A 26,729-nucleotide genomic window follows, 5' to 3' on the forward strand; every position below is an offset into this window, starting at 1 on the left:
GTTAATTTTGAATACTGAGCATATGTAGATTAGGTGGAGGGAGGTAACACGAAGAGTTTAGTGTTTGACAGATTTAGTTTTAGACAATGGGATGACATAATGTTAGTGACAGTGGAAAGACAATCACCGGTATTTTGTAATAATGCAGGAGTGAAAACAGTAGGTTATGTGTATAATTGGGTGTCATCCTCTTATAGATTGTACTGAAAACCGAATCTACTGATGGTTTGTACAATAGTGGCAGTGTACAGAGAAAAGAGGAATAGGACTGAGCCTTGACGAACCCTGGCAGTGAGGGGAAGAGGAGCCTGCAAAAGATACAATGAAGGAGTGGTCAGAAAGGTAGGAGGAGGATGAGTAGAGGTTGATATCCTTGAGGACAATAGCGTGGAACATAGAGAGGAGCTGGTGATCCACAATGTCAAATGCAGTAGAGAGATCCAGGAAAATCAGTAGGGAGTAATGGCTATTAGATTTAGGTGTTAGTAAATCATTAGAGACTGTAGTAAGAGCAGTTTCAGTATCATGTAAGCAGTTGAAACCAGATAGAAAAGGGTCAAGAAAAGAGTAAGGCTAGGGTCACATTGCGTTAGTGCAACCCGTTTAGCGCTAGCGGGTTGCGCTAACGCAATGTTTTTACTGTGGCTGCGTCCCGGGGTCGCGGTAACGTCCCCGCTCTTGCAGATCCCCGATCTGCGAGAGCGGGGAACGGAACGCGGGCGCGCCTCGGACGCTGCAAGCAGCGTCCGGCGCGCCAGGAAACACCGGCGCGTCGCTAGCGCGTGCCGAACATGGCACGCGCTAGTGCTGCGCGTTCCCATTGCCGTGAATGGGCGCGCTAACGGACGTGCTGCACGGCGTTAATTTCGCCGTGCAACGCTGTCCGTTAAGCGCGTTCCCATAACGCAATGGGAACCCAGCCTTATCTTAGAGATAGCTGATTAGACCTGAGTGAACCAAGCTTTCCAGGAGTTTAGAGATAAAGAAAAAATTAAAGACCTGTCTTTAATTAGCTTGCAGTTCTTGTTGAGGATTGGATTTTTAAGTGATGGGTGTTTGATGGCATGTTTTAAAGGATGAGGGAAAGATGAGAGATTTTAAATTTTTTAGATAGGCGAGTGGTTAAAACCTGGGAAAGGGACTGAAGGAGATGTGAGGGAATAGGTTCACTGGTTCAGGTAGTAGGGCGAGAAGAAGCGAGATTACTGGCAACTTCTTCTTCTGTGACAAGTTCAAAGACAGAAAGTGAGCTAGATGAACTGTAGGAGGGAAGAGAATGCAATTAGGTGATTGGCAAAAAACTTCCTGTTGGATATGATCAATTTTTTCTTTGAAATAACTGGCCCGATTGTCAGCGCTGAGGTTGGTGGTGGGGGATATGCACTCTTTGACTGAGGAGGGAATGAAAAGTGTCAGAGTTGTTTAGGTTTGTTGGATAGGGAGGTGATGAGTAGGTTTAAGTAGGTTGGTTTGGAGAGGTGGAGGGTAGAGTTTTAAATATAATCTTATAACGGATGAACGTAATTACAGGGAACTTAGACTGTGAACCCCAAAGGGGAAAGTGATGATGTCTGTAAAAGGCTGCTGAATTAATGGTGCTATGTGAGTGAGTAAAATAAATACATTTAGAGAAGATGTGTCTGCAGGATACTGCATTCATTAATTACCACTGTTCAGGGTTGGACTGGGTTGTTTGGGGCCCACAGGTGGAATTGACTGTAGTAGCCCTATAGCTATATGCAAATACCTGTTAGCCATTTTTACCGTCTTAGTGGAGCTTCGACTGTAAAACACAGGCGGCTCTTGCACATCTACTGTGCTTTTCCATAACTGGGATGTACAATTCCAGCAGTTTGCATTAAAGGTATTTTTTGAAGAAAACAAGTTATCGATCCACATGTTAGGTAGGTGTTGACTTATTGTTCACTGGAATCTGACCATGGGAAAGCAAACTGATTGGAAAAATGTGAAACTTTTATCCCTGACAGGGCACTTTTATCTCCATTTTAAAATAAAGCGACAGATAGGATGTCTGACCACAGCTCCATTCATCCTCTTTGGGAGCTTCCAGAAAAAGCCAAGTGCAGCCATTTAGGGAATAAATGTATCAGTAGTTGAGTCGTACATGCCGCTCCATACTAATGGGGATAAAAGTTGCACATTCTGCAGATTGGTGCAGGTCCCAGCAGTTGAACCCCCACAAATCAATAACTTATCCTTTAGCCACATTCAGTGTTTGGTCAGTATTTTACTTCAGTATTTGTAAGCCAGAACCAGAAGTGGAACAGTCAGAGGAAAAGTATAATAGAAACAAGTGCACCACTTCTGGATTTTCTTTGTCGCTTCATTGGGGGACACAGGTAACCATGGGTGTATGCTGCTGTCGCTAGGAGGCTGACACTGCAAAAAAGGAAAAAATAACTCCTTCCCGGCAGTATACACCCTCCAACAGGCACAAGTCAACTCAGTTTTTGCTTAGTGTCTGTAGGAGGCGGACCTGGATCTAACCACCAGATCGGCTTTATTTTCTTTACAGGGTTTTTGTGAATTTATTAATCTTTTTCCCTTTCTTTGTCAAACTTATCTCTCCGGGTAACAGGGTGCAGATTCTCATCGTTTTTCCCACATTTAAGCGACCGAGAGAGCAGTGTGATTCTTCCCACATCGCCCACTCTTGGACCTGCTGGCAGGACTTCATCCTCTGTCACCCTTATGGGTGTTTCAGGGTGACTTCTTGGTTGCCAGTCCTCGCCTTTTCCCCTCCTAACCCCTCTTCTTGGAGAGGGCTGAGAGGAAGACGGTGGTCACCGGTGGTGACCTCCCCCCTTCTCGTAAGGGGTTGATGCCATCTTCTGCACTGTCCGCTTCCGTTTCCAGGATCCTCTCAACCTCCCAAGGGCTCCTGACGTGATCCTCAGCTAAGAGGGACGGATCTTCATGCAGGTGCAGACTCTCCATCCACCTTCCTGCCCGCAGCGCTCGCCGCTGCAGCATTCGCCTACGGCACCCATAGGACATTTCACGGCCATTTATTCAAACCTTGAGCCTTTTTTTCTTCGCCGTGCGTGATTCACCTCCTCTTGTCTTCGGCACAGTGTTTTCTGGCATGCCACGCCCCTTCTCTCTGGCCTAACCAGACTCCGGCTCTTCACAGCACTGGGCATGCCTCCTCCTGGTCCCAGTGCTGGCATTGGACACTCTTGGGCGGGACACGCCCCTTCAGGCGCTCCAGCCTATTGGGTTGTTGGTTTCACTTTTCAGCCGGCCACGCTCCCTTTTCTGCATGCCCGAACTGCGCGTCAATTACAGGAAGCCTGCAGCTATGGATTCAGGACTGCTTCCCTTACCGTTTGCGTTGCGTGGCCACGAGGTCTTCTTCCAGCGGGGGGATACACAGCTTCCTGCGCTGCCGCTCATCATTCAGTGTCTGGTAGGCTCTGCGCTCCTCCTCCCCTGCCCTGTACTTCTCCCCTCAGCAGTATCGCCTTCTTGGCATCCTGCTACAGGTGTCACTCAGTTTCTACCTATGCCCAACCCCGCAGGGGCCCCCGGCTATATCCCTACGGTGACTCACTACGCTTGTGCCCGCTGTAAGAGAAAGTGGGCTTCAGGCCAGCCGTCTCCTTTCTGTCCGTCCTGCAGTCCTTCCATCATGTCCGTCCCTCAGGAAGTCCCTAATACTCGGGATGAGTGCACTCCCCCTCCCCCGGAGTGGGCTGTTGCCATGTCTGTCAGTCTCTCACCTGACCAAAGTGTCTCAGTCCCTGGTACAAGTCGTAGAACGCATTCCGCTTCTATCTGCTGCCACCAGTGCCACGAGCGCCTCACACGGCGATTCGCTCGCACCTGACCACGACTCTCACAGGGACAGACTTGAAAAAAGATCCAGGAAGAGGACTCTGTCTAGCTCCTCATCCAGTTCACCGGATCCCACTGCGTCATCCAGAATACCCCGCTCTACCTGTTCTCCCTTCTTCGTAGGCGGACTTCGAGTCTGATGTAGCCTCTCAGTCGGAGTCTGACTCGGATGCAGATCAGACACCCAGGACGCAGGATATGGTAGATAGCCTTATTTTGGCTATTATTCAAACCCTTTAACTTAAGGAGGAAGATGCAACTTCTCAGGATGACTCCGTTTCATTCAAACGGGTGAAACGTCCTTCTAGAGTTTTTCCCAACCACAAAGCGTTTGAGAACACCACTTCTAGACACTGGGAACATCCCGGAAAATGTTTTCCTGGAAGAAAACGTCTGGACATCTTATACCCTTTTGATTCAGACCTTGTGAGCAAATGGTCCAAATCACCTAAGTAGATCCGCCTGTGTCAAGGTTATCCTCGCAGACAGTTCTATCTATTCCTGATGCGGCATCTCTAAAGGATGCTACGGACAGGCAAATTGAGGCTTTAACCAAATCAGCCTTTGAAGCATCCGGTGCCTCTCTCTGCCCCAATTTCACTTCCTCTTGGGTGGCGAAAGCCGTATCTGCCTGGGCCAAGATCCTTCGTAGGGACTTTGTAGCTTCGGCTCCTTCTGAGGAGCTAGCGGATTTAGCAGACCAGATTGCTCACGCAGGGAAATATCTCTTAAATGCTACCCTGGATGCGGCTGCTTGCTCCGCAAGGGCAAATAGCAACATCATTGTCATTCGCCGAGTCCTTTGGCTGAAAGCGTGGAACGCAGACCCCGCTTCTAAAAAAAAAATATCTCTCACTGGTCTGCCTTTCCAGGGCTCCAGGCTCTTTGGCACAAAGCTGGACCAGATTATCTCGGATGCCACTGGTGGTAAAAACACTTCTCTACCTCAATCTAAACCTAGGCGCCCCTTCAATAGAAAGGATCCCCAATCTTTTGCCCCTTTCGGTCCTTCACCTCCACAGGTGGTTCCTCTCAACAGGACCGTTCTTTCGCCCAAGGGTAACGAAGAAAACCTTCTTTCAGGCCTACCCCTCACTGGAGGGCTAAGAGCCGCTCCTCTAAACCTTCTGGATCTTGCGGACACATATTTTCTTCAAAATGACGGGTCACCCCCACCTGGAAATCTTTCCAGGTTGGGAGGCAGGCTTCTTCTGTTCACGGAGGCTTGGTTATCAGTGGTCTACGACGCCTGGGTCAGGGAGATCGTTACATCGGGCTACAAAATAGTTTTCTTTGCCCCCAGGAAGACGTTTCTTCCCTTCTCATCCACCAAAGCAGCCCTCCCATGTCCCAGGGCTTCTCCAGGCCATCACTTTCCTCCTTGCCTCAGGGGTAATCGTCCCAGTTCCTTACCGCAAGCAGTTTTCCTTTACTCAAATCTGTTCCTAGTTCTGAAAAAACATGGTTCTCTTCACCCTGATTTTGGATCTCAAGCGGTTGAACTGCCACCTTCCGGTTCGACACTTCAAAATGGAATCACTGCGCTTGGTGATTGCTTCCATGGAACCGGGAGAATATCTGTGCTCTGTGGACATTCAGGGTGCGTACCTACACATTCCTGTTTGTGTACAGCTTCAGAGGTTCCTTCGTTTCGCGATCCAGGAGCAACATTACCAGTTCGCAGCTCTCCCGTTCGGCCTGGCGTCCGCTCCCAGGGTCTTTACGAAGGTAGTGGCAGCGGTCATGGGCATCCTTCGATCCAAGGGGATCCTCATAATCCCCTATCTCGACAACCTCCTGGTCAAGGGTCTGTCTCTCTGGGATTGCAGCCAGAGCCTCCAGATCACTCTGGACACGCTAATCCGTCTCGGTTGGATAATCAGCAAACAGAAGTCCACCTTAATTCCGACCCAACGTCTTGAATTTCTGGGCATGGAATTTGACACCATTCAAGCCCAGGCCTTCCTCCCAAAGGAGTAGTTCCGTGCTCTTCGGCAGGGCATCAAAGCCCTAAAGCGCCCTGCCCCTCTGCCTCTACGGCTCAGTATGAGAGTACTAGGGAAAATGGTCGCTTCCATGGAAGCAGTACCTTATGCCCAGTTCCACTCTCGCCCTCTCCAGCTGGCCCTCCTGTCTGCCTGGAACAGGAGCCCACTTTCCCTAGATCGCCCAGTTGGCCTACCTCTCAATGTGAGACAGTCTCTCACTTGGTGGACGCTATCCACCTCAATTCTGTGCGGAAGGTCATTTCTCCATCTCTGCTGGCAAGTCATCTCCACCGACACCAGTCTTCAGGGGTGGGGTGCGGTCTTTCTCCATCTCACAGCGCATAGCCCTGAAATGTTCAAGAGACCCTTATCCCGATCAATCTCTTGGAGATCAGGGCAATCTTCCTGGCCCTCCTCCGCTAGCTGTCCCTCCTTACAGGAAAACTGGTTCGCATTCAGTCGGACAACGCCACGGCCGTGGCTTGCATAAGCCAGCAGGGAGGGACTCGTAGCAAGCGGGTCATGAGGGAATTGGCAAAGATCCTACGGTGGGCAGAGAACCATGTTTCCTCCATATCAGATGTCCACATTCCAGGAGTGAACAATTGGGAAGCCGACTTTTTGAGCCATCAGGGGCACGTGTCAGTCAAGTGGGCTTTTCACCCTGTCGTCTTCACCCAAATGTTTTAGAGGTGGGGCGTTCCCAGATTTCGACCTCATGGCTTCCTGAACAAACCACAAGGTTCCCCAGTACGTATCTAGGTCTTGGGACCCGATGGCCGTCGGCTGCGACACCCCTGTGATCTCGTGGGCCCGGTTCAAATGCCTTATCTGTTTCCTCCTCTGTAGTTGATTTCAAGGGTTGTAAGAAAGGTAAAGGCAGAGGGGGTTCCCGTTCTCTTAGTAGCTCCAGATTGGCTTCGGAGGGCCTGTTATGTGGAGCTAGTGAATATGTTATCGGACATCCCCTGGAGGCTCCAAGACCGTCCGGATCTTCTATCGCAAGGGCCCCTCTTCCACCCGAATTCTCGATCTCTGAATTTAACGGTATGGCCGTGAAGCCGCAGTCTTAAAGGACGCAGGTTTTTCCCACAGCGTCATACAGACCATGATAAAAGCTTGGATATCGGCATCTTCACGTATCTATCAAAGATGTTGGAAGGCCTTTTTCTGATGGTGCGATGATAAGTTAGTTCCCTATGGTCTTTTCCGTTCCTTCAGTCCTCGGTTTCCTTCAAACGTGTCTCGATTCGGGCCTTTCTCTGAGTACTCTAAAGGGTCAGGTTTCCGCTCTGTCCATCTTCCAGAGAGACATGGCTTCCCTTCCCCAGGTAAAGACCTTCCTTGATGATGTTGCTCACATAGCGCTACTTTATAATCCTGTGGTTGAGCCATGGAATCTCAACCTTGTCCTCAGCGCCTTCCAGCACGCGCCTTTCGAACCAATTCAGGACATTTCCCTTTCCCTTCTTTCGTGGAAAGTGGCTTTCCTGGTCGCTATCACCTCGATTAGGAGAGTCTCTGAGTTGGCGGCATTGTCCTGCCATTCTCCCTTCATGATTCTACACCAGGATAAAGTGGTCCTTTGGCCCGTTCCTTCCTTTCTACCAAAAGTAGTTTCGGCTTTTAACATCAACGAGGACATCGTCCTCCCTTCCTTGTGCCCTTCACTGGGTCATCCCTTGGAGAAATCTCTACACAAACTGGATTTGGTCTGGGCTATTCGAGTCTATCTTTCCAGAACTGCTTCTTTTCACCAGTCCGATCGTCTGTTTGTGGTCTCTGAAGGTCGTCGGAACGGGCTCCCTGCTCTAAATCCACAATTGCTCGTTGGATTCGTTTGGCAGTTCTGGAGGCATACCGTATCCAAAACATACAGCCTCCTCTGGGGGGTGAGGGCTCACTCTACCGGGCTGTGGGAGCTTCCTGGGCAGTTCGTCGCCAAGCTTCGGCTTCACAGGTTTGCAAGGCCGCAACCTGGTTGTCCGCTCACACCTTTGTATGGTTTTACAAGGTGCATGCGGACGCAGGCCTGGGTAGGAAGATACTGCAGGCGGTGGTTTCCCACCGGCCGACCAAAGTCTTTCTCTCTGAATATTTTCCCCACCCACGGGACTGCTTTTGGACGTCCCATGTATACCTGTGTCCCCCAATGAAGTAAGAAAGACAGAGGGATTTTTGGTTCTTGCCATAAAAGCTCTTTCTTGGAGCCTTCATTGGGGGACACAACACCCTCCCTTTATGTTGTACCGTTTTGCCAATGTGCCGTTGTTGTGGGTTGGTACATAAGTTGAGTTTGTTTAAACTGGCTCCTACTACTGCTTTAGCACCAACTGAGTTGACTTGTGCCTGTTGGAGGGTCTATACTGCCGGGGAGGAGTTATTTTTTCCTTATTTGCATAGTGTCAGCCTCCTAGCAACAGCAGCATACACCCATGGTTACCTGTGCCCCCCAATGAAGGCTCCAAGAAAGAGATTTTATGGTAATAACCAAAAATCCCTCTCTTCACCCACTCCTGGTTTTGGCTTACAAATAGTGAGGCATAATACTGTCCAAATACTGAATGTGTGAACATGGCCTTAGGATAGGTGATTACTACTTTTCGCTGTAGAACCCTTGTAAGTGCATATTAGCTACTGTGTAATAGTTACAGGACAGGGAGGGGTTAAACGTCCAAGTATTTAATCTCTATTGGAAAGCAAGAATCTTCCTCTTATTGATATTGGAGAGAACAAGTGACCTCCGTACACAACACAATCAACTATACCAAGACCAATAATACCTCATGCAAGGATTAAATACTGCCACACCGTGACCAGACTACATATTATCACCAGTGACAAATACCACATTCAAAGAACAAATAGTCACACCTTGACCAGACCACATGTTACCACCACATAGTGGCTGAATAATAATAATAATAATAATTTTTATTTATATAGCGCCAACATATTCCGCAGCGCTTTACAAATTATAGAGGGGACTTGTACAGACAATAGACATTACAGCATAACCAGGGCCGTATTTAGAGTTTCTGCTGCCCTAGGCACTTTTAGTGCTGCCTCCCCCTTTGGTGAGTATGACACTATCGGCAGTGACTTTGGCAAAAATCGCTGATGTGAAAGTCGCCTTTTGCAGCAGATCCGACAGTTTTTCCGCATCTGCCGCGTAATGGATCACTTAGGGCAACACTGCGTTCGGCCTCATTCATTCCCTATGGGACTTACAGACATGTGCGGCTCTTGCGGTTTTGCCGCCATCCGGCAAATGCGGTACTTGCAGCAATGAGAAAAAACACTACTAGCAGTGTTTTATGTATCATCGTAAGTGCAAAACCGCAATTGCCGCACATGTTCGCAAGTAGCCATCATTACCTGTCCCTGCACCTTGCTAGCTCATCCCTATCCAACCCTCCCTGACCTAAAACTACACTATAAAGCTTCAGAAAAGCAATTTATTAACTGCCATATTCCTATGATAATGAGGGCTCTAGGCTACGGCGTAGACTGGGACGGGCAGTCTCCGGGTCTCCATCCTCTCTGTGCACACCCTCAGTCCCTGCCTCACTGCCTGTGCACAGACCACCCTCCACCGCACCCGGTAATCACCGCTCGCAGTAGCATACCAGCAGAGGTGTATCTAGGGTTTCTGGCACCCGGGGAAAGAATTCATTTTGGTGCCCCCCCTCCGCCAAGGACATATGTGATTTGCACACTCAGTCATGTGCCCACGAGCTCCTCTCCCTAATGCTCTCAATGTTCAGTGAAAAACTAAGAGAAGCAGAAGAGAAGCTCGATGTCGCAGGACCATAAGAGTATGTGTCCACGTTCAGGATTGCATCAGGATTTGGTCATGATTTTTCATCAGTATTTGTAGCCAAAACCAGGAGTGGAACAATTAGAGGAAAACTATAATAGAACCATATGCTCCACTTCTGTATTTATCACCCACTCCTGGTTTTGGCTACAAATACTGATGTAAAATACTGACCAAATCCTGATGCAATCCTGAACGTGGACACACACCCTAAGTCTGAAAAATCGCATATGAGTGACGTGTCCATGTGACGACTACTGGAACTTGCAGAGCTGAATCCTGACATCGCAGCTTCTGAATTCTCACAACGCATGCACTGCACTTTTAGGATTCTCCCTTGCCGGTGGACAGTCATGTCAGCACAAGTATGTGATTTGTAGACTTCTGACCACATTCTGACTAGATGTGCCCGGCCTCGCTCAGTTCATTTTCATTGACGGAGGTCACGCATGTCTAGTCAGCACGTGATCGCATTAATGTAAATCCCCAGCATGAGAGAATCCTGACAGCGTGCAGTGTGCACTGTGAGAATTCAGAAGTCTGCAGTCACAAAGAATGACTGCAGACTCATCACAAGCCTGGACATCCCCTTTAAAAGGGACTCTGTCACCTGAATTTGGAGGGAACAATTTTCAGCCATAGGGGTGGGGTTTTCGGGTGTTTGATTCACCCTTTCCTTACCCGCTGGCTGCATGCTGGCTGCAATATTGGATTGAAGCTCATTCTCTGTCCTCCATAGTACACGCCTGCGCAAGGCGGAAACTTGACCCCGGAGTTTTATAAAATAAAAAAAAAAAAAAAAGGAAAAAACCTAGCTCAAGGGCGCCCCCCCGCATCCCGCCGCCCTAGGCACGTGCCCTCAAGTGCCTAGTGGCAAATACGGCCCTGAGCATAACAGAAATACAGTTCAAAACAGATACCAGGAGGAATGAGGGCCCTGCTCGCAAGCTTACAAACTATGAGGAAAAGGGGAGACCCGAGAAGTGGATGGTAACAATTGCTATAGTTATTCGGACCAGCCATAGTGTAAGGCTCGGGTGTTCATGTAAAGCTGCATGAACCAGTTAACTGCCTAAGTATGTAGCAGTACAGACACATAGGGCTATTAACTGCATAAAGTGAATGAGAACATAATGCGAGGAACCAGATTTTTTTTTTTTTTTAAATAGGCCACACAGGGATCGTTAGGTTAATGCATTGAGGCGGTAGGCCAGTCTGAACAAATGAGTTTTTAGGGTACGCTTAAAACTGTGGGGATTGGGGATTAATCGTATTAACCTAGGTAGTGCATTCCAAAGAATCGGCGCAGCACGTGTAAAGTCTTGGAGACGGGAGTGGGAGGTTCTGATTATTGAGGATGCTAACCTGAGGTCATTAGCGGAGCGGAGGGCACGGGTAGGGTGGTAGACTGAGACCAGAGAGGAGATGTAGGGTGGTGCTGAGCCATGGAGTGCTTTGTGGATGAGGGTAGTAGTTTTGTACTGGATTCTGGAGTGGATGGGTAGCCAGTGTAATGACTGGCACAAGGTAGAGGCATCGGTGTAACGGTTGGTGAGGAATATGATCCTGGCAGCAGCATTCAGGACAGATTGGAGCGGGGAAAGTTTGGTAAGAGGGAGGCCGATTAGTAGAGAGTTACAATAGTCCAGACGAGAATGAATAAGTGAAACAGTAAGAGTTTTTGCAGAGTCGAAAGTAAGAAAAGGGCGAATTCTAGAAATGTTTTTGAGATGCAAGTAAGAAGAGCGAGCCAGTGATCGGATGTGGGGGGTGAATGAAAGGTCAGAATCAAGGATGACCCCAAGGCAGCGGGCATGTTGCTTTGGAGTAATGGTGGAACCGCACACGGAGATGGCAATGTCAGGCAAAGGTAGGTTAGTAGAGGGAGAGAACACAAGGAGTTCAGTTTTTGACAGGTTTAGTTTCAGATAGAGGGAGGACATGATGTTAGAGACAGCGGTAAGACAATCACTGGTGTTTTCTAATAAGGCAGGCGAGAGAAGTGTATAATTGGGTGTCGTCAGCATAGAGATGGTACTTTAAACCAAATCTACTGATTGTTTGTCCAATAGGGGCAGTATACAACGAGAAGAGGAGGGGGCCTAGGACTGATCCTTGAGGAACCCCAACAGTAAGGGGAAGGTGAGAGGAGGAGGAACCAGCAAAACATACAGTGAAGGATCGGTCAGAGAGATAGGAGGAGAACCAGGAGAGAACGGTGTCCTTGAGGCCGATGGAGCGGAGCATAGTGAGGAGGAGCTGATGATCCACAGTATCGAATGCTGCGGAGAGATCCAAGAGAATTAGCATGGAGTAGTGACCATTAGATTTAGCGTTAGTAGGTCATTAGAGACTTTAGTGAGGGCAGTTTCAGTAGAGTGTAAAGAGCGGAAGCCAGATTGAAGAGGGTCGAGAAGAGAGTTATCTGAGAGATAGCGGTTAAGACGGGAGTGGACCAGGCGTTCGAGGAGTTTAGAGATGAAGGGAAGATTAGAGACAGGTCTATAATTAGCGGCACAGTTTTGGTCGAGGGATGGTTTTTTAAGTAATGGATGTATGATGGCATGCTTAAATGAGGAGGGAAAATTACCGGAAGTGAGGGAAAGGTTGAATATTTTTGTTAGGTGAGAGGTGACAGCCGGGGAAAGGGACTGGAGGAGATGTGACGGAATGGGGTCACTGGTGCAAGTAGTAATACCACATACAGGAGATAAATACCACCAGACCACATATTACCACCACATAGTGACCGAATACTACAATACTGATCATTATTAAAAACCACAATACTAATAACACTAATATTACCACTGATGACATTCTTCACAGAAGCTCTGTATATAGTGTCAGTGTACAGGTAAGGCAATGAATATCAGTGACATTATACACAGAAACTCTTTACATAGTATACAGTATATGAAAAGGAGAATATGGGATATGATGTTTAAAACAGTTCGTTTTTATTAATTAACCAAGTGGTCATTTAAAAATGTAAAAAAGACAGACAAACATATAAAACAGACAAGAGTACATGTGCTCTTAATCATCCTCCCCCAAGCACAATGAATACATATATAAAAAAAATAAAATAAAAAAAAGGAAATGGTATACTACTTAGGCTTCTTACACACTTGCCGTGATTTTACAGCCCGTTTTTGCAGCCCCAAAAGATTTCTATGGGGCCGCAAAGACGGGCCGCAACAGTTCCACAGCGTGCCATGCGTCGTATGGCCGTGAGGGCTGTATTTACTGCCGTGAAAAAAGATCGAGCCCGTTCAATCTTTTTCACGACTTACGGACATGGCCCCCTTTGTAAATCAATGGGGCTGCAAAAACAACGCAAGGTTGTTTTTGTGGTGCGCCGTAACTTCCGGCTTTGCGGACCGCCGTTTTTTTCCCCTATACTTTTGCTATAGTATGGGAAACCAGAGGTACGTTATTGTGGAAGAACGTGAAAATTGCAGCAATACGGCCCGCAAAAACAGTCCGCAAAAAACACTGCAAGTGTAAAAGTAGCCTTAGAGGGAAGCACTTAGCCAATGTATAGAGAAATTATTATTTAACCGAACAATGAGCCATCCAAAAGTTGGAATGGCTCATGGTCATCAGAAACACCCCATCCAGCATGTATAATAACGTGTCTTGTGCCAATAAATGGTCCAGTAAACATGCTAATGGGAAAAGAACATCTTAGGCCTCTTTCACACTTCCGTCTTTTCAGCTCCGTCACAATCCGTCGATTTTTGAGAATGCAGGATCCTACAAAAAAATCCTGCATTTTCCCATAGACTTGTATTAGCGACGGATGGCCATCCGTGTCATCCGTCGTGCACTGGATCCGTCGTAAAATAGCGGTCCGTCGTGCAGAGAAAGGTTTACTGTAACGTTTTTTGTGCACGTTGGAAAATCGGTCAGCCCGTCATCGGCTACAATGGAAGCCTATGGACGCCGGATCCGTCGCTGACCGTCACACACAGGAATCCAGTGCTGGATCCAGACTTTCCCTTCTGAGCATGCCCGGAAGGATTTTTCAAGAGTCTCTCTCTCTCTCTCTCTCTCCCCCTCTCTCTTTTCTCTTTTCTCTTTTCTCTTCTCTCCCCGGACATTTCAATTCTATATTCCGGAAACTTTTCCATTCACAAATCCAAACGACGCATCCGTCTTTTCACAGGATCCGTCGCACACGTTTTTGACTATTTTCATGAAGTCCGTCAATACTTCATTTCACTGCACGACGACGGAAACCAGAAAACGGAAGTGTGAAAGTAGCCTAACCCAACATGGCAAAGGACTCGGGCTATGATTTAAGTGGAATGAAAAATCCCAAATGGTGTTTCGCGTGTTTAGCATACTGCATTCTCAAAGGGAGATTATGAAATTCTACTATAGCTCAGAAACTGGCAAATCCTTGCATCGTACAGCACACAGTGACTGCACACTTATTTTAGATCGGACAGTATAGTCCTCCATATGGTCCTCCATATAGTCCTCCATGCAGTAATATGGCCACTACATAGTCCTCCATACAGAGTTATGGGCACCGCATAGTCCTCCATACAGTATGATGGGCCCCATATAATGCCCCATGCAATATATAATGGCCCCCATATATTGTTCCGTAAAGTATAATAGGCCCCATGTAATGGCCCCCATATAATTCTCCATACAGTATATCATGGCCAAATACATATTGCTCCATACAGTATATAATATAGTGCAGCATTCAGTAAAAAAAAAAAAGCAAATACTCACCTCTCCCGTTCCCTGCAGGTGCGGTCTGTTAAGTGACTCCTGACTCTCTGCACTGCTCAGCACAGAGGGCGCACTGTAGTGACTTCATAGCATACCTGCCCTGAGAAGTCAGAGTCAGATGACGCTGAAGGTACTTGAGCCATGGGGAACGGGAGAGGTGAGGGGGACGCAGTTGCCAGCACTGGCATCTGGCTCCCCTTCAATTCACAGGCCCCATAGCATGCCGGTGTCTCCGATGGTCAGTGGGTCCCAGCACTTGCCTGGGTGCGCCAGGTGGTGACGCCAGTCCTGATAGTTGCGGCCAGTGTCTGCACCCCTGCCTCAGGGCCCAGACCCATAGTTTTTTTTTCTTCGTCTCTCTTTCTTGATCGGCCCACTGGGCATTAAACTATTACCCCGCCAATCCAGTCCGACCATGTGCACAAGAGCAGACATACAGTAGGGAAAATAAGTATTTGATATACTGCCAATTTTGCAAGTTTACTCACCTACAAAGAAAGTAGAATATCATAGGTACACTTCAACTGTGAGAGACAGAATGTTAAAAAAAAAAAAAATCAGGAAAATCACATTGTATGACTTTTACATAATTACATAATTTACATTAAATTGCACGAAATAAGTATTTGATACAATACAAAAACAGAACTTAATATTTGGTGCAGAAACCTTTGTTTGCAATTGCAGAGGTCAGACGTTTTCTATAGTTATTGACCAAGTTTGCACATACTGCAACAGGTATTTTGGCCTACTCCTCCATACAGATCTTCTCCAGATGTTTCAGGTTTTGGGGCTGTCACTGGGCAACATTGGGTTTCAGCTCCCTCCAAAGGAGCTTCTTTGGCTCAGTAAGAAGCATTTCAAGGTCCTGGAGTGGCCTAGCTATTTTCCCCCACTGTATATGTATTGAAGTTAATGAACACTGGGCATTGTTTGATGTAATTTTAAGGTTTTTATGTTATCTAAAAGATTAAAAGTTTATATTCTAAAGAATGAATTAATAACAGTGGTATGATGAATGGCTATTCATTCCCCATATGGCAAAATAGAAAAGTTTGATATACAATACCAAATAGAACCTATGGACAGGTATGGTGCTGTTTTTGGAAGACAGCACTTCTTTTAACCCCTTCATGACCTTGGGATTTTTCGTTTTTCCGTGTTCGTTTTTCACTCCCCTCCTTCCCAGAGCGATAACTTTTTTATTTTTCCGTCAATTTGGCCATGTGAGGGCTTATTTTTTGTGGGACGAGTTGTACTTTTGAACGACATCATTGGTTTTAGCATGTCGTGTACTAGAAAACGGGAAAAAAATTCCAAGTGCGGTGAAATTGCAAAAAAAGTGCAATCCCACACTTGTTTTTTGTTTGGCTTTTTTGCTAGGTTCACTAAATGCTAAAACTGACCTGCCATTATGATTCTCCAGGTCAGTACGAGTTCATAGACACCTAACATGACTAGGTTATTTTTTACCTAATTGGTGAAAAAAAATTCCAAACTTTGCTAAAAAAAAAAAAAATTGCGCCATTTTCCGATACCCGTAGCGTCTCCATTTTTCGTGATCTGGGGTCGGTTGAGGGCTTATTTTTTGTGTGCCGAGATGACGTTTTTAATGATAGCATTTCGGTGCAGATATGTTCTTTTGATCGCCCGTTATTGCATTTTAATGCAATGTCGCTGCGACCAAAAAAACGTAATTCTGGCGTTTTGAATTTTTTTCCCGCTACGCTGTTTAGCGATCAGGCTAATGCTCTTTTTTAGTTGATAGATCGGGCGATTCTGAGCACGGCGATACCAAATATGCGTAGATTTTATATTTTTTTATTGATTTATTTTGATTGGGGCGAAAGGGGGGTGATTTAAACTTTTATATTTTTTTTTATTTTTTTAACATTTTTTTCAACTTTTTTTTTTTACTTTTGCCATGCTTCAATAGCCTCCATAGGAGGCTAGAAGCAGGCACAACGCGATCGGCTCTGCTACATAGCAGCGATCTGCTGATCGCTGCTATGTAGCAGAAATGGAGGTGTGCTGTGAGCGCCGACCACAGGGTGGCGCTCACAGCCACCGGTCATCAGTAACCATAGAGGTCTCAAGGACCTCTATGGTTACAATGGAGATGCATCGCCGACCCCCGATCATGTGACGGGGGTCGGCGATGACGTCATTTCCGGCCGCCCGGCCGGATGCGGTAGTTAAATGCCGCTGTCTGCGTTTGACAGCGGCATTTAACTAGTTAATAGGTGCGGGCAGATCGCGATTCTGCCCGCGCCTATTACGGGCACATGTCAGCTGTTCAAAACAGCTGACATGTCCCGGCTTTGGTGCGGGCTCACCGCGGAGCCCTGCATCAAAGCAGGGGATCTGACCTCGGACGTACTATCCCGTCCGAGGTCAGATAGGGGTTAATCTTGTCTTAGACAACCTATTCAAGTCTTGAATAGAGATAAGGGAACTTGTTCGGAAAACTTTTGCCAATGTCAAATTCGGCACGAACGTTGCACATTCGGATTCGTAATCAGATTCTCGAGCGTTTTTCCTAAAAATCTGCAGATTTTGGCCAAACCTCTGTAAATCATAGTTTCCTTTAAGGGCTCTTTCAGATGTCAGTGTTTCTGGTAGCAGCACACTGATGACACACGGATTGCATCATGCAACAGTGCAGCCCTGAAATCTAGATGTAGCAGAGCTAGATCCATCGTGGGACAAGTAGATCATGAAATTTTCTGTGGACAGGTGAGGAATATTGTTGTTTATTATTTTAATTTTGTTACAGGAGATATTGGCTTCAGTGGACTGGACTTTAACATGAGTATGGTTTAATTTAGATTCATTAAAGGAGTCTTTGTCATGCTTTCAACTAAAGGACTTAATTCTGGGTATGTATATGTATGTGTGTGTATATATATATATATATATATATATATATATATACACACACACACAATATCACTATTGGGTTAGGCTGGTTTCACATTGGCGTTTTTTGGGGTGCGTTTTTGCGGTAAAAAATGCAAAAAACGCATGGTGAAAAAACGCATGTAAACGCGTGTAAACGCTGCGTTTTTTTGACGCATGCGTTTTTGCATGTGGTGAAAAAAACGCGGCGTTTTGACGCGTTTACATGCGTTTTTACATGCGTTTGCGTTTTTTAAACGCATGCTGAGAAATGTGTGACAGCTGCCAATCATCAAAATAAAGTAAAAAACCCACTATAAACAGAAATAGTTAGGGTTAGGGTAGGGGTAGGGATCATAACCCTAACCCTAAAGGGATCCTAACCCTACCCCTAACCCTAAGGGATCCTAACCCTAACCCTACCCCTAACCCTACCCCTAAGGGATCCTAACCCTACCCCTAACCCTAACCCTAAGGGATCCTAACCCTACCTCTAACCCTAACCATAAAGGGGTTAGGGTTAGGACCCCTTAGGGTTAGGGGTAGGGTTAGGGGTAGGGTTAGGGTTAGGATCCCTTAGGGGTAGGGGTAGGGTTAGGGTTAGGATCCCTTAGGGGTAGGGGTATGGTTAGGGGTAGGGTTAGGTTCCCTTTATCACCTTTATGTTGGGGGGTGGCATATCAGTGTGTTTTCTGTTTTTTTAATAAAAAAACGCATGCGTTTTTTACCGCAAAAAACGCATGCACCAAAAAACGCATGCGTCCCCATTGACTCCAATGTATTTTTTGACCCAAAAAAACCACATGAAAACGCATGCGGTTTTTTTTGGTCCAAAAAACGCTTCTAAAAATACTACAAGTAGCATTTCAGAAAATGAACGCATGCAGTAAAAAAACGCATGCGTCAAAAAACGCGACCAAACGCGTACACAAAAAACGCATGCGTTTTCAATGTTAAATATAGGGAAAAAAAACGCTGCAGACAAAAACGCAAGTGTGAAACCACCCTTAGTAATGGGTGTGTCTTATAGCTGCCTCTCCATTACTAACTTCTGCGCTTGATGTCACCTGGCAATACAAAAGGGACATCAACCCCCCAACTATCACCCCACTTAGCACCGCACTAGTGCAAGTGGGAAGAGCCGGTTTGAATTGGCACATCTAATAGGGCATCATTGTCTGATCAGTCGGGGTCCAGCACTCGGCACCCTTTCTGATAAGCTTTATCAGTGCCAAGGTGGCTGCCGGTCGGAATTACTCATTTGTGGAGTTCGACCGTTTACATGTAGTAGCCACCTCGGGGTACTGTGCATCCGCCTTTTACTCAATTCTATATGAGGCGGATGTGCAGTAACAAGCCCCGGACACTACAAGTAAACGGAGCAGCTCGGCAAGTAAGTACTTCCGGCCGGAGGACGCCGCCACTGGCACAGATAACAGCTGATTGGCTGTTGTGACATACAGCGACTGATCAGACATTGATGTCCTATACTAAGGATAGGGCATAAAGGTAAAGTGGTGTACATCCTCTTTCATTCTTTTGTTTTATTGCTGACGTAGCGATCTTATTCTGATCAAATGCTTTAATGAATGGGAAATGTAGCTCATACAGATTTAAAGTTCAGATATCCATAATGCTTTATCTACACCTTCCAAAAATGATGCTGTGTTGCCATGGCTGTAGTCTTCTCTTTCTGGATTGTGTGCGTTAAGTGCATGGAACCAGTGAACCCTTTATTAGGCAAATATCAAAGTCACACACAGATGTTCCTCTACGCAAGCTTTGAAAATCACAGTTTGATCTTTTCATCAGATGTCAGCAATTGCTATGATAGATCACATTAATTACGGTAGATTTTTAACCCTTGATGGCCAGAACAGATGGCCTGATCAGTTGTCTTAAGATGCAGATACTTGTTTTAGATGCACTGACCCATGCAGCTGATTTAACTCTACAACCGCTAAATAATTTTCAACATTTGACTTCCATCCATCTGCGAATATCTGTTAGCGGTAAGTTGTGAAGCTGAGGTTGCTGATCAGCATCTTATTAAATTTGTCCAGTGTACTATATTAAGACCCTCACAAAAATGTAGTTACTCTTTGCTGGTACTGGATGGGCTGATGCCAATCTAAACCTATGCTTATTTGATTTAATTCTGAAACTGTTTAACTACACTATCAATTTTTTATCTTTTATCTGATCTCCAACTTTATCAAAGTTCTTCTCTGAAAAAGAGGAAGTAAATGTAACAACTATTTAGAAAGTGCTTCTGCTTTCAGCTCTACTCTGGTTTAAAAAAAATTGTGAAATGATATCTGTAAAATAAAATGATTAGCCTTTCACCAAACTTTTCACGTAGGACGATTGTTAATATTTCTACAACAAAGTATTTGGCACATAATCAGATAACACCCACTTGGACCCAACAAGCTTTCAGTGGGGGCATGAACTTTTCTCTGTAAGCTATGATGTAGGTGTGTTCTTTTTTTCTTTTGAGTGTTGCTGCCTGCTTATGATTGGTCAGCTTCATACAGGAAGCAAGAAGTACACGCCCCCAAGATAAACTGTACAGCACCCCTACCTGGACTAAAATGCATAAAAAAACATAAAAAAATAGTGCAAAAAAATTGCTCTGCAGCTTCTATTACATAGTGTGTCCAATCCAACATGAAAAATGTGGTTAAAGGTCCTCCTTTAAAGAGCACTTGCATCTAATAAAACATGATATATATCTAATATATAATTGCCTAGAATACTACTTCCTGCAATTTGTGCCAACTTCCGGAGCTAATGTCCGGAGCTAATGTCCGGAGCTAATGTCCGGAGCTAATGTCCGGAGCTAATGTCCGGAGATAAGTGACGTCAACCGTGTCCAGTGTCTGATTGGTTGCCGCCTGCTGCGAGCGACCAATCAGAAACGTGCCGTACTGTGACACACTCCGCCCGCCATTTTGGTGTGATTTTTGAATTTTTACCTCACAGCAAGTATCTACTGCGTGGAGGCGGGCCCAGTGACGTTGCTCTTCAAGCTCCTGCCGAATTTCGTCAAAAAAATGATAATACCATTTACCAAAACTATATATATTTAGTTGTGAAGTGGTTCAGTGACATTTTCACACCAATTTTGAACTTTTGTTTGGTGTTTTCTCCATATACTGCCTATTATTTTTGTTCTTTCTTACTATTATTTATTAATTGTATTATTCTTACATTTGAATAAATAAAGTATATATGGATTCTAGACTCCCGATTCTTTAGAATCGGGCTGCCATCTAGTGTATATATATATATATATATATATATATATATATATATATATATATATATATATATATATATATATATATATATTCAAGCTTGGAGAAACTTTTTTCTTTTAAATGTCGATTAGCTTGAAATCACTTTTACAAGAAATCTGCAACATGAAAAACTCACCAAAAATCTCATCATGGGAACGTAGCGTTTATTGTTGGATTTTTTTATTAACATATTTTCTTTCACATTAACAGATAAACTCATTCTGAAAATCCCTTGGAAAAATTTGTATGGTGATGCAGTGGTTGCCACCCTTGAAGGATTATATCTATTGGTGGTACCTGGTGCAAGTGAGTAGTGAATACGTTTCTATAAATGATGCTAGATGCCTATGTGCAATGCAATAATTCATATTGGCACATAGCCCAATGAGATGGTTCTCCACTGGCTAAAGACCGTAAACTAAAAAACAACCCTTTTCCCGCTACCCCCCCCCCCCCTCTCCACTTCCTTCCCCTAAAAATGTAGATTTTTTAGCTTTTTCTTTTTTCTTCACCATTTCTCTACTATTCTTCCCAAAATAAAACAAACCCTCACATGGCTATATTGACAGAAAAGAAGTAACATTTTTTGTTAGACGGGGAGAAAAAAAAAGGGCAAAAATAAAAATTGTCCTTGGCAGGAAGGGGTTAATTACTTTTATATTCAAGTGTAACTCTAATTTGGCAACCTTACCATCCACTCTCCCCAAAAGCTTTTTAGGTTATCTAAGGTCCTACAACTTTGCCTGTCTGAAATAGTTTTGGTCCACGTGCCAGTCCTGTATGTGCAACAGGCAATAACAGACCAGGAGCAAACCTCCCCACATGGGAAAGCTGCTGTCTTATTGGAGGAGGCTGATGGACAGGTCTGGTCACATGTTTCTCCGCCAGCAGCCATTGTACGGACAGAAATGTTGGTCAGTGTGAAGAAGGCTGCACTAATAAGAGAATGTGGCCAACCCCTTTTTCTGAGAGTCCGTTATTGAGCTCATTTTGATAGTCTTAACAGGAAAGTTTAAAGCTGTGTGTCTCTTTTGGAGCTCCCCTCACCTGACACGGACTAGTAAGTGGAGCGTCGCCCATGTGCACTAGCACATAGGCTTCTATTCATCTGTTTATTGTGACATGTCTGTTGCGCACGCGGGACAGCACATGGACCAAAACGTGCTTGTCTCAAAGAGCCCTAAGGCAAAGTTCATTAGTCTTGTAAAAATCCTGAGGTGAGGTAACAGTAATGTTTCCTAGAAAACAAGGGTGCAAGGGACATTGTGACCTTCACAATAAAATCAAACTATATGTTAAACCTTTAACGCTCCATGACTTATGCATCCGTCATGAGCACGGGTTAGTTCTCACCCTGACTGATGTATATTACACACTGACGTGTATCTGTGGCAGAAGCGCGGCTCATAAACAAAACCAGGCTACTGCTGCATTTGCCGATATCAGGGTAAACTCCCTCTGTCAGCCCATTGCCCCATACCACCACGCAATCGCAGGGTGACCATGTGTTTTTATAGCAGCGACGAGTTTCTGTTATGTTAAAGGGTTTAATACTTGCACTGCAAAATTTCTGTATGGCTAATATTCAAGGTAGTTTCATAGTAAACTCTTAAACAAAACAAGGCTATCTTTGATGATGATGATGATTATTATTATTATTATTATTGTTATTATTATTATCATCATCATGCCACACACAAAAAATACAAATTGCATTTTTTCCACTAAAATGTTGCTATGGTCTCAAATGTTTAATTTTCACAAGGAATAACAGGAGAAATAGCATCCCACAATTTTATTGCAATTTCTCCTGAGAATACTAGTATCCCATATGTGGCCGTCCACTACTGTTAGGATATATAATACTCCAGAGCTCAGAAGGAAATGGAAGCTACATGTTTAGTCTGTAGTAGTTTTTGTGGGTGTTTGTCATGAACTAAATGTGTTCACTTTATTAGAGTAGAATAGAAGGAAAAGAAAATGGGGGTGGAAAAAGATATACGGAATAAGAATTTAAGAACATCAGAACAGATTGTATAAAATTTTGTTAAATTTAGTCAGTAAAAGCAATTTCTGAGTGCCCGCAACGGTTACTAACCTTGTTTCAATATATTGGTAACACAAAGTAGTAAAATAACGGATCCAGAAATATTTTCATAAAGCAAATAGTTATTGTCCAATATAAACTACACAGAAATTGGTTAACAGATATAAATACTTATTTAAAGGGAAACTGTCACCCCATTTTAGGCCTATAAGCTAAGGCCACCGCCATCAGGGGCTTATCCACAGCCAGGGGTGGTCCCGGTCCGGTCCGATGGGCGTCGCGATCCAGGTCCGGCGCCTCCCATCTTCATACGATGACGTCCTCTTCTGGTCTTCACGCTGCGTCTCCTGCGCAGGCGTACTTTGTCTGCTCTGTTGAGGGCAGAGCAAATTACTGCAGTGCGCAGGTGCTGGGAAAGGTCAGAGAGGCCACTGGAGAGCTGGAGCCCTCTTAAGAGCGCTAGCAGCCTGCTCAAATATGGAGCTACTATTCCTGACATTATCCTCTTAATATATTGCAGTCATCATGTTATACAGCACTGTGTTCTTACAATTGCTCATTTTGCCTTTCTACCCAGATAATTCTTCTCTTTTCTCAGCTTTATGTAGAAACAGGAAGTCTTGTCCCTGCATTTTATTCCCCTCTTGAACTCCTTACCCAGCTGCTCACCTTCCCCCATGCCAGTGACTTTTGCAGTGACTTATGACTCACACAGGGAAAATTGATCTCCTGTTTCTACATAGAGCTTAGAGGGATTCAGCTAGTCAGTTTTTAATCACGTCATAGACCTAATGAAAAGGAGAAGAATTATCTGAGTAGAAGGGCAAAACGAGCAATTGCAAGTACAGTGCTATATAATATGATTGTAATATATTAAGAGAATTACAATTTTGATAGGAGTGCTGCTTTCACACAGTATTTTTATTAGATAGCCACTAAAAAACAATTATGGTAATAAGGACAATGTACAACAATTAACGTAAAGAGGGACTTAAGCCTAAAGAATAAGCAATACTAGATAACACCTAGTGTAAAATCAGTTTTCATAGAAATATCCTTGTAAAGATAGAGCAGTAGTGGAAAGGAATTGGGGTATGATACCGAAAATTGGTGCTACATTGGTCCTATCAACCCTTAAAGCCACTACTGGACCCGAACTCTGACGCTGTCTAACAGTGGTTTGATTTTCTGGTTGCACTGACATAGCATTCAATATCCACTGCTGATGAAACTTTTATAGGGGAAATGTGTTGAGTGGAAAGTGTACTTATTCAGATAGGTTATATTAACTTATGGGTGGTTTATCTACAGTGCCTGCGAAAGTATTTGACCCCCTGGAACTTTTCAACCTTTTCCCACATATCGTGCTTCAAACATAAAGATACCAAATGTAAATTTTTGATGAAGAATCAACAAGTGGAACACAAAATGTGAAGTTGAACGAAATTTATTGGTTATTTTTATTTTTTGTGGAAATTCAAAAACTGAAAAGTGGGGCATCCAATATTATTCGTCCCTTTTAACTTAATACTTTGTTGTGCCACCTTTTGCTGTGATTACAGCTGCATGGGGTATGTCTCTATCAGTTTTGTACATCGAGAGACTGAAATTCTTGCCCATTCTTCCTTTGCAAACAGCTCGACCTCGGTGAGGTTTGATGGAGATCGTTTGTGAACAGCAGTTTTCAGCTCTTTCCACAGATTCTCGATTGGATTGAGGTCTGGACTTTGACTTGGCCTTTCTAACACCTGGATACATTTATTTGTGAACCATTCCATTGTAGATTTTGCTTTATGTTTGGGATCATTGTCTTGTTGGAAGATAAATTTCCATCCCAGTCTCAGGTCTTTTGCAGAGTCCAATAGGTTTTCTTCAAGAATGGTCCTGTGTTTGGCTCCATCCATCCTCCCATCAATTTTAACCATCTTCCCTGTCCCTGCTGAAGAAAAGCAGGCCCAAACCATGATGCTGCCACCACCATGTTTGACAGTGGGGATGGTGTGTTCAGGGTGATGAGCTCTGTTAACTTGACGCCAAACATATCGTTTGGCATTGTTGCCAAAAAGTTCAATTTTGGTTTCATCTGACCAGAGCACCTTCTTCCACATGTTTGGTGTGTCTCCCAGGTGGCTTGTTTCAAACTTTAAACAACACTTTTTATGGATATCTTTGAGAAATTGCTTTCTTCTTGCCACTCTTTCATAAAGGCCAGATTTGTGCAGTGTCCGACTGATTTTTGTCCTATGGACAGACTGTTCTACCTCAGCTGTAGATCTCTTCAGTTCATCCAGAGTGATCATGGGCCTCTTGGCTGCATCACTGATTAGTCTTCTCCTTGTTTGAGATGAAAGTTTAGAGGGACGGCCGGGTCTTGGTAGATTTGCAGTGGCATGATACTCCTTCCATTTCAATATGATCGCTTGCATAGTGCTCCTTGGGATGTTTAAAGTTTTGGAAATCATTTTGTATCCAAATCCGGCTTTAAACATCTCCACAACAGTATCATGGACCTGCCTGTTGTGCTCCTTGGTCTTCATGATGCTCTCTGTGCTTCAAACAGAACCCTGAGACTATCACAGAGCTGGTGCATTTATACAGAGACTTGATTACACACAGGTGGATTATATTTATCATCATTAGGCATTTAGGACAACATTGGTTCATTCAGAGATCCACAATGAACTTCTGGAGTGAGTTTGCAGCACTGAAAGTAAAGGGGCCTAATAATATTGCACGCCCCACTTTTCAGTTTTTGAATTTCCACAAAAATTTAAAATAACCAATAAATTTCGTTCAACTTCACAATTGTGTTCCACTTGTTTCTTCACCAAAAATTTACATTTGGTATTTTTATGTTTGAAGCATGATATGTGGGAAAAGGTTAAAAAATTCCAGGGAGCCGAATACTTTCGCAAGGCACTGTAGGTCATATGTATAATACATGTGGGGTTATCAGTTGAAATGTTCTTTTGATAAATATTGTCCCACTTAGCCATTTTTTTCGTCCTTGTCTGCATATTGACCAATGAATCTTTGACCTCTTTTCGGTCTACATGTCTACTTGGATAGTGCAGTTCCTTAGCATTGAGGGCTAACCAAGATCTGTTGGGACCAGCCATTGTTGAGTAGATGCGACTTGCGCATTATAGGGTGCCAACCTCCTCTGTTAGGTAGGGTCAGAATTAGGCTCCAATAGTAGTTTTACGCTTTGATAAAGCCACCGTAGCACTATATCTTTATATCATACCCATTCCTTTTCACTATTGCTCTGTACAAGAATATTTCTATGGCAGGTGATTTTACACTTTGTGTTAGCTATTATCTTTATCTCCTATTCTGATCGTACAGAGCCCTCTTTATGTTGATTGTTGTGCATCTTGTGATACATTGTTCTTCGGCCACCTTAAAACTTTCAGTAGTTTTTGAGCATGTTACATCAGTATTCGTAAGTTAACCCCGTCACCACCCATCCTGTTTTCTCCTCCATGACCAGGCCAATTTATTTCAACTGTGACCAGTGTCCCTTTGAGGTCATAACTTCAACAGATTCCACTGATTCTGAGATTGATTTTTTGCAATATGTTGTACTTCACAATAGTGGTAAATTTGTTCAATATAACCTGCGTTTAATTGTGAAAATATAGATAATTTAGAAAATGTAGCAATGTTCAAACTTTTTTTATGCCTTTAACCCCTTCATGACTGGAGACATTTTTGTTTTTGCGTTTTCTTTTTTTTGCTCCCCTTCTTCCCAGAGCCATAACTTTTTTTCGGTCAATATGGGCATATGAGGGCTTGTTTTTTGTGGGATGAGTTGTACTTTTGAACAGCAACATTGGTTTTAACATTTCGTGTACTGGAAAACAGGAAAAAAAATTCCAAGTGCAGTGAAATTGCATTAAAAATGAAATCAATCCCACAGTTTTTTAGTTTTGCTTTTTTACTATCTTCACTAAATTCTAAAACTATAAACATAACGATGAATGACCTCGGGGAGATCAAAACATCCAACACCACGGAGACATCATCACGTGTTTCTCAACGCAGTGATCCAGAACACTGCC

The 26,729-nt window shown here is 44.4% G+C and overlaps 1 protein-coding gene across 2 annotated transcripts in view; it reads left to right on the forward strand.

The window, feature by feature from the left end:
* VPS13C (vacuolar protein sorting 13 homolog C) overlaps positions 1-26,729 on the forward strand; it is a 478,755-nt gene that overhangs the window by 86,991 nt on the left and 365,035 nt on the right. For both annotated transcript variants that reach the window (XM_069765602.1, XM_069765601.1), the window contains exon 4: positions 20,829-20,924. In XM_069765602.1, the coding sequence (XP_069621703.1) occupies positions 20,829-20,924 (96 nt within the window). The remainder of the gene's footprint in view (positions 1-20,828; positions 20,925-26,729) is intronic.

This window comes from Ranitomeya imitator, chromosome 4 (assembly GCF_032444005.1).
Source record: "Ranitomeya imitator isolate aRanImi1 chromosome 4, aRanImi1.pri, whole genome shotgun sequence".
Lineage (NCBI taxonomy): Eukaryota > Metazoa > Chordata > Amphibia > Anura > Dendrobatidae > Ranitomeya > Ranitomeya imitator.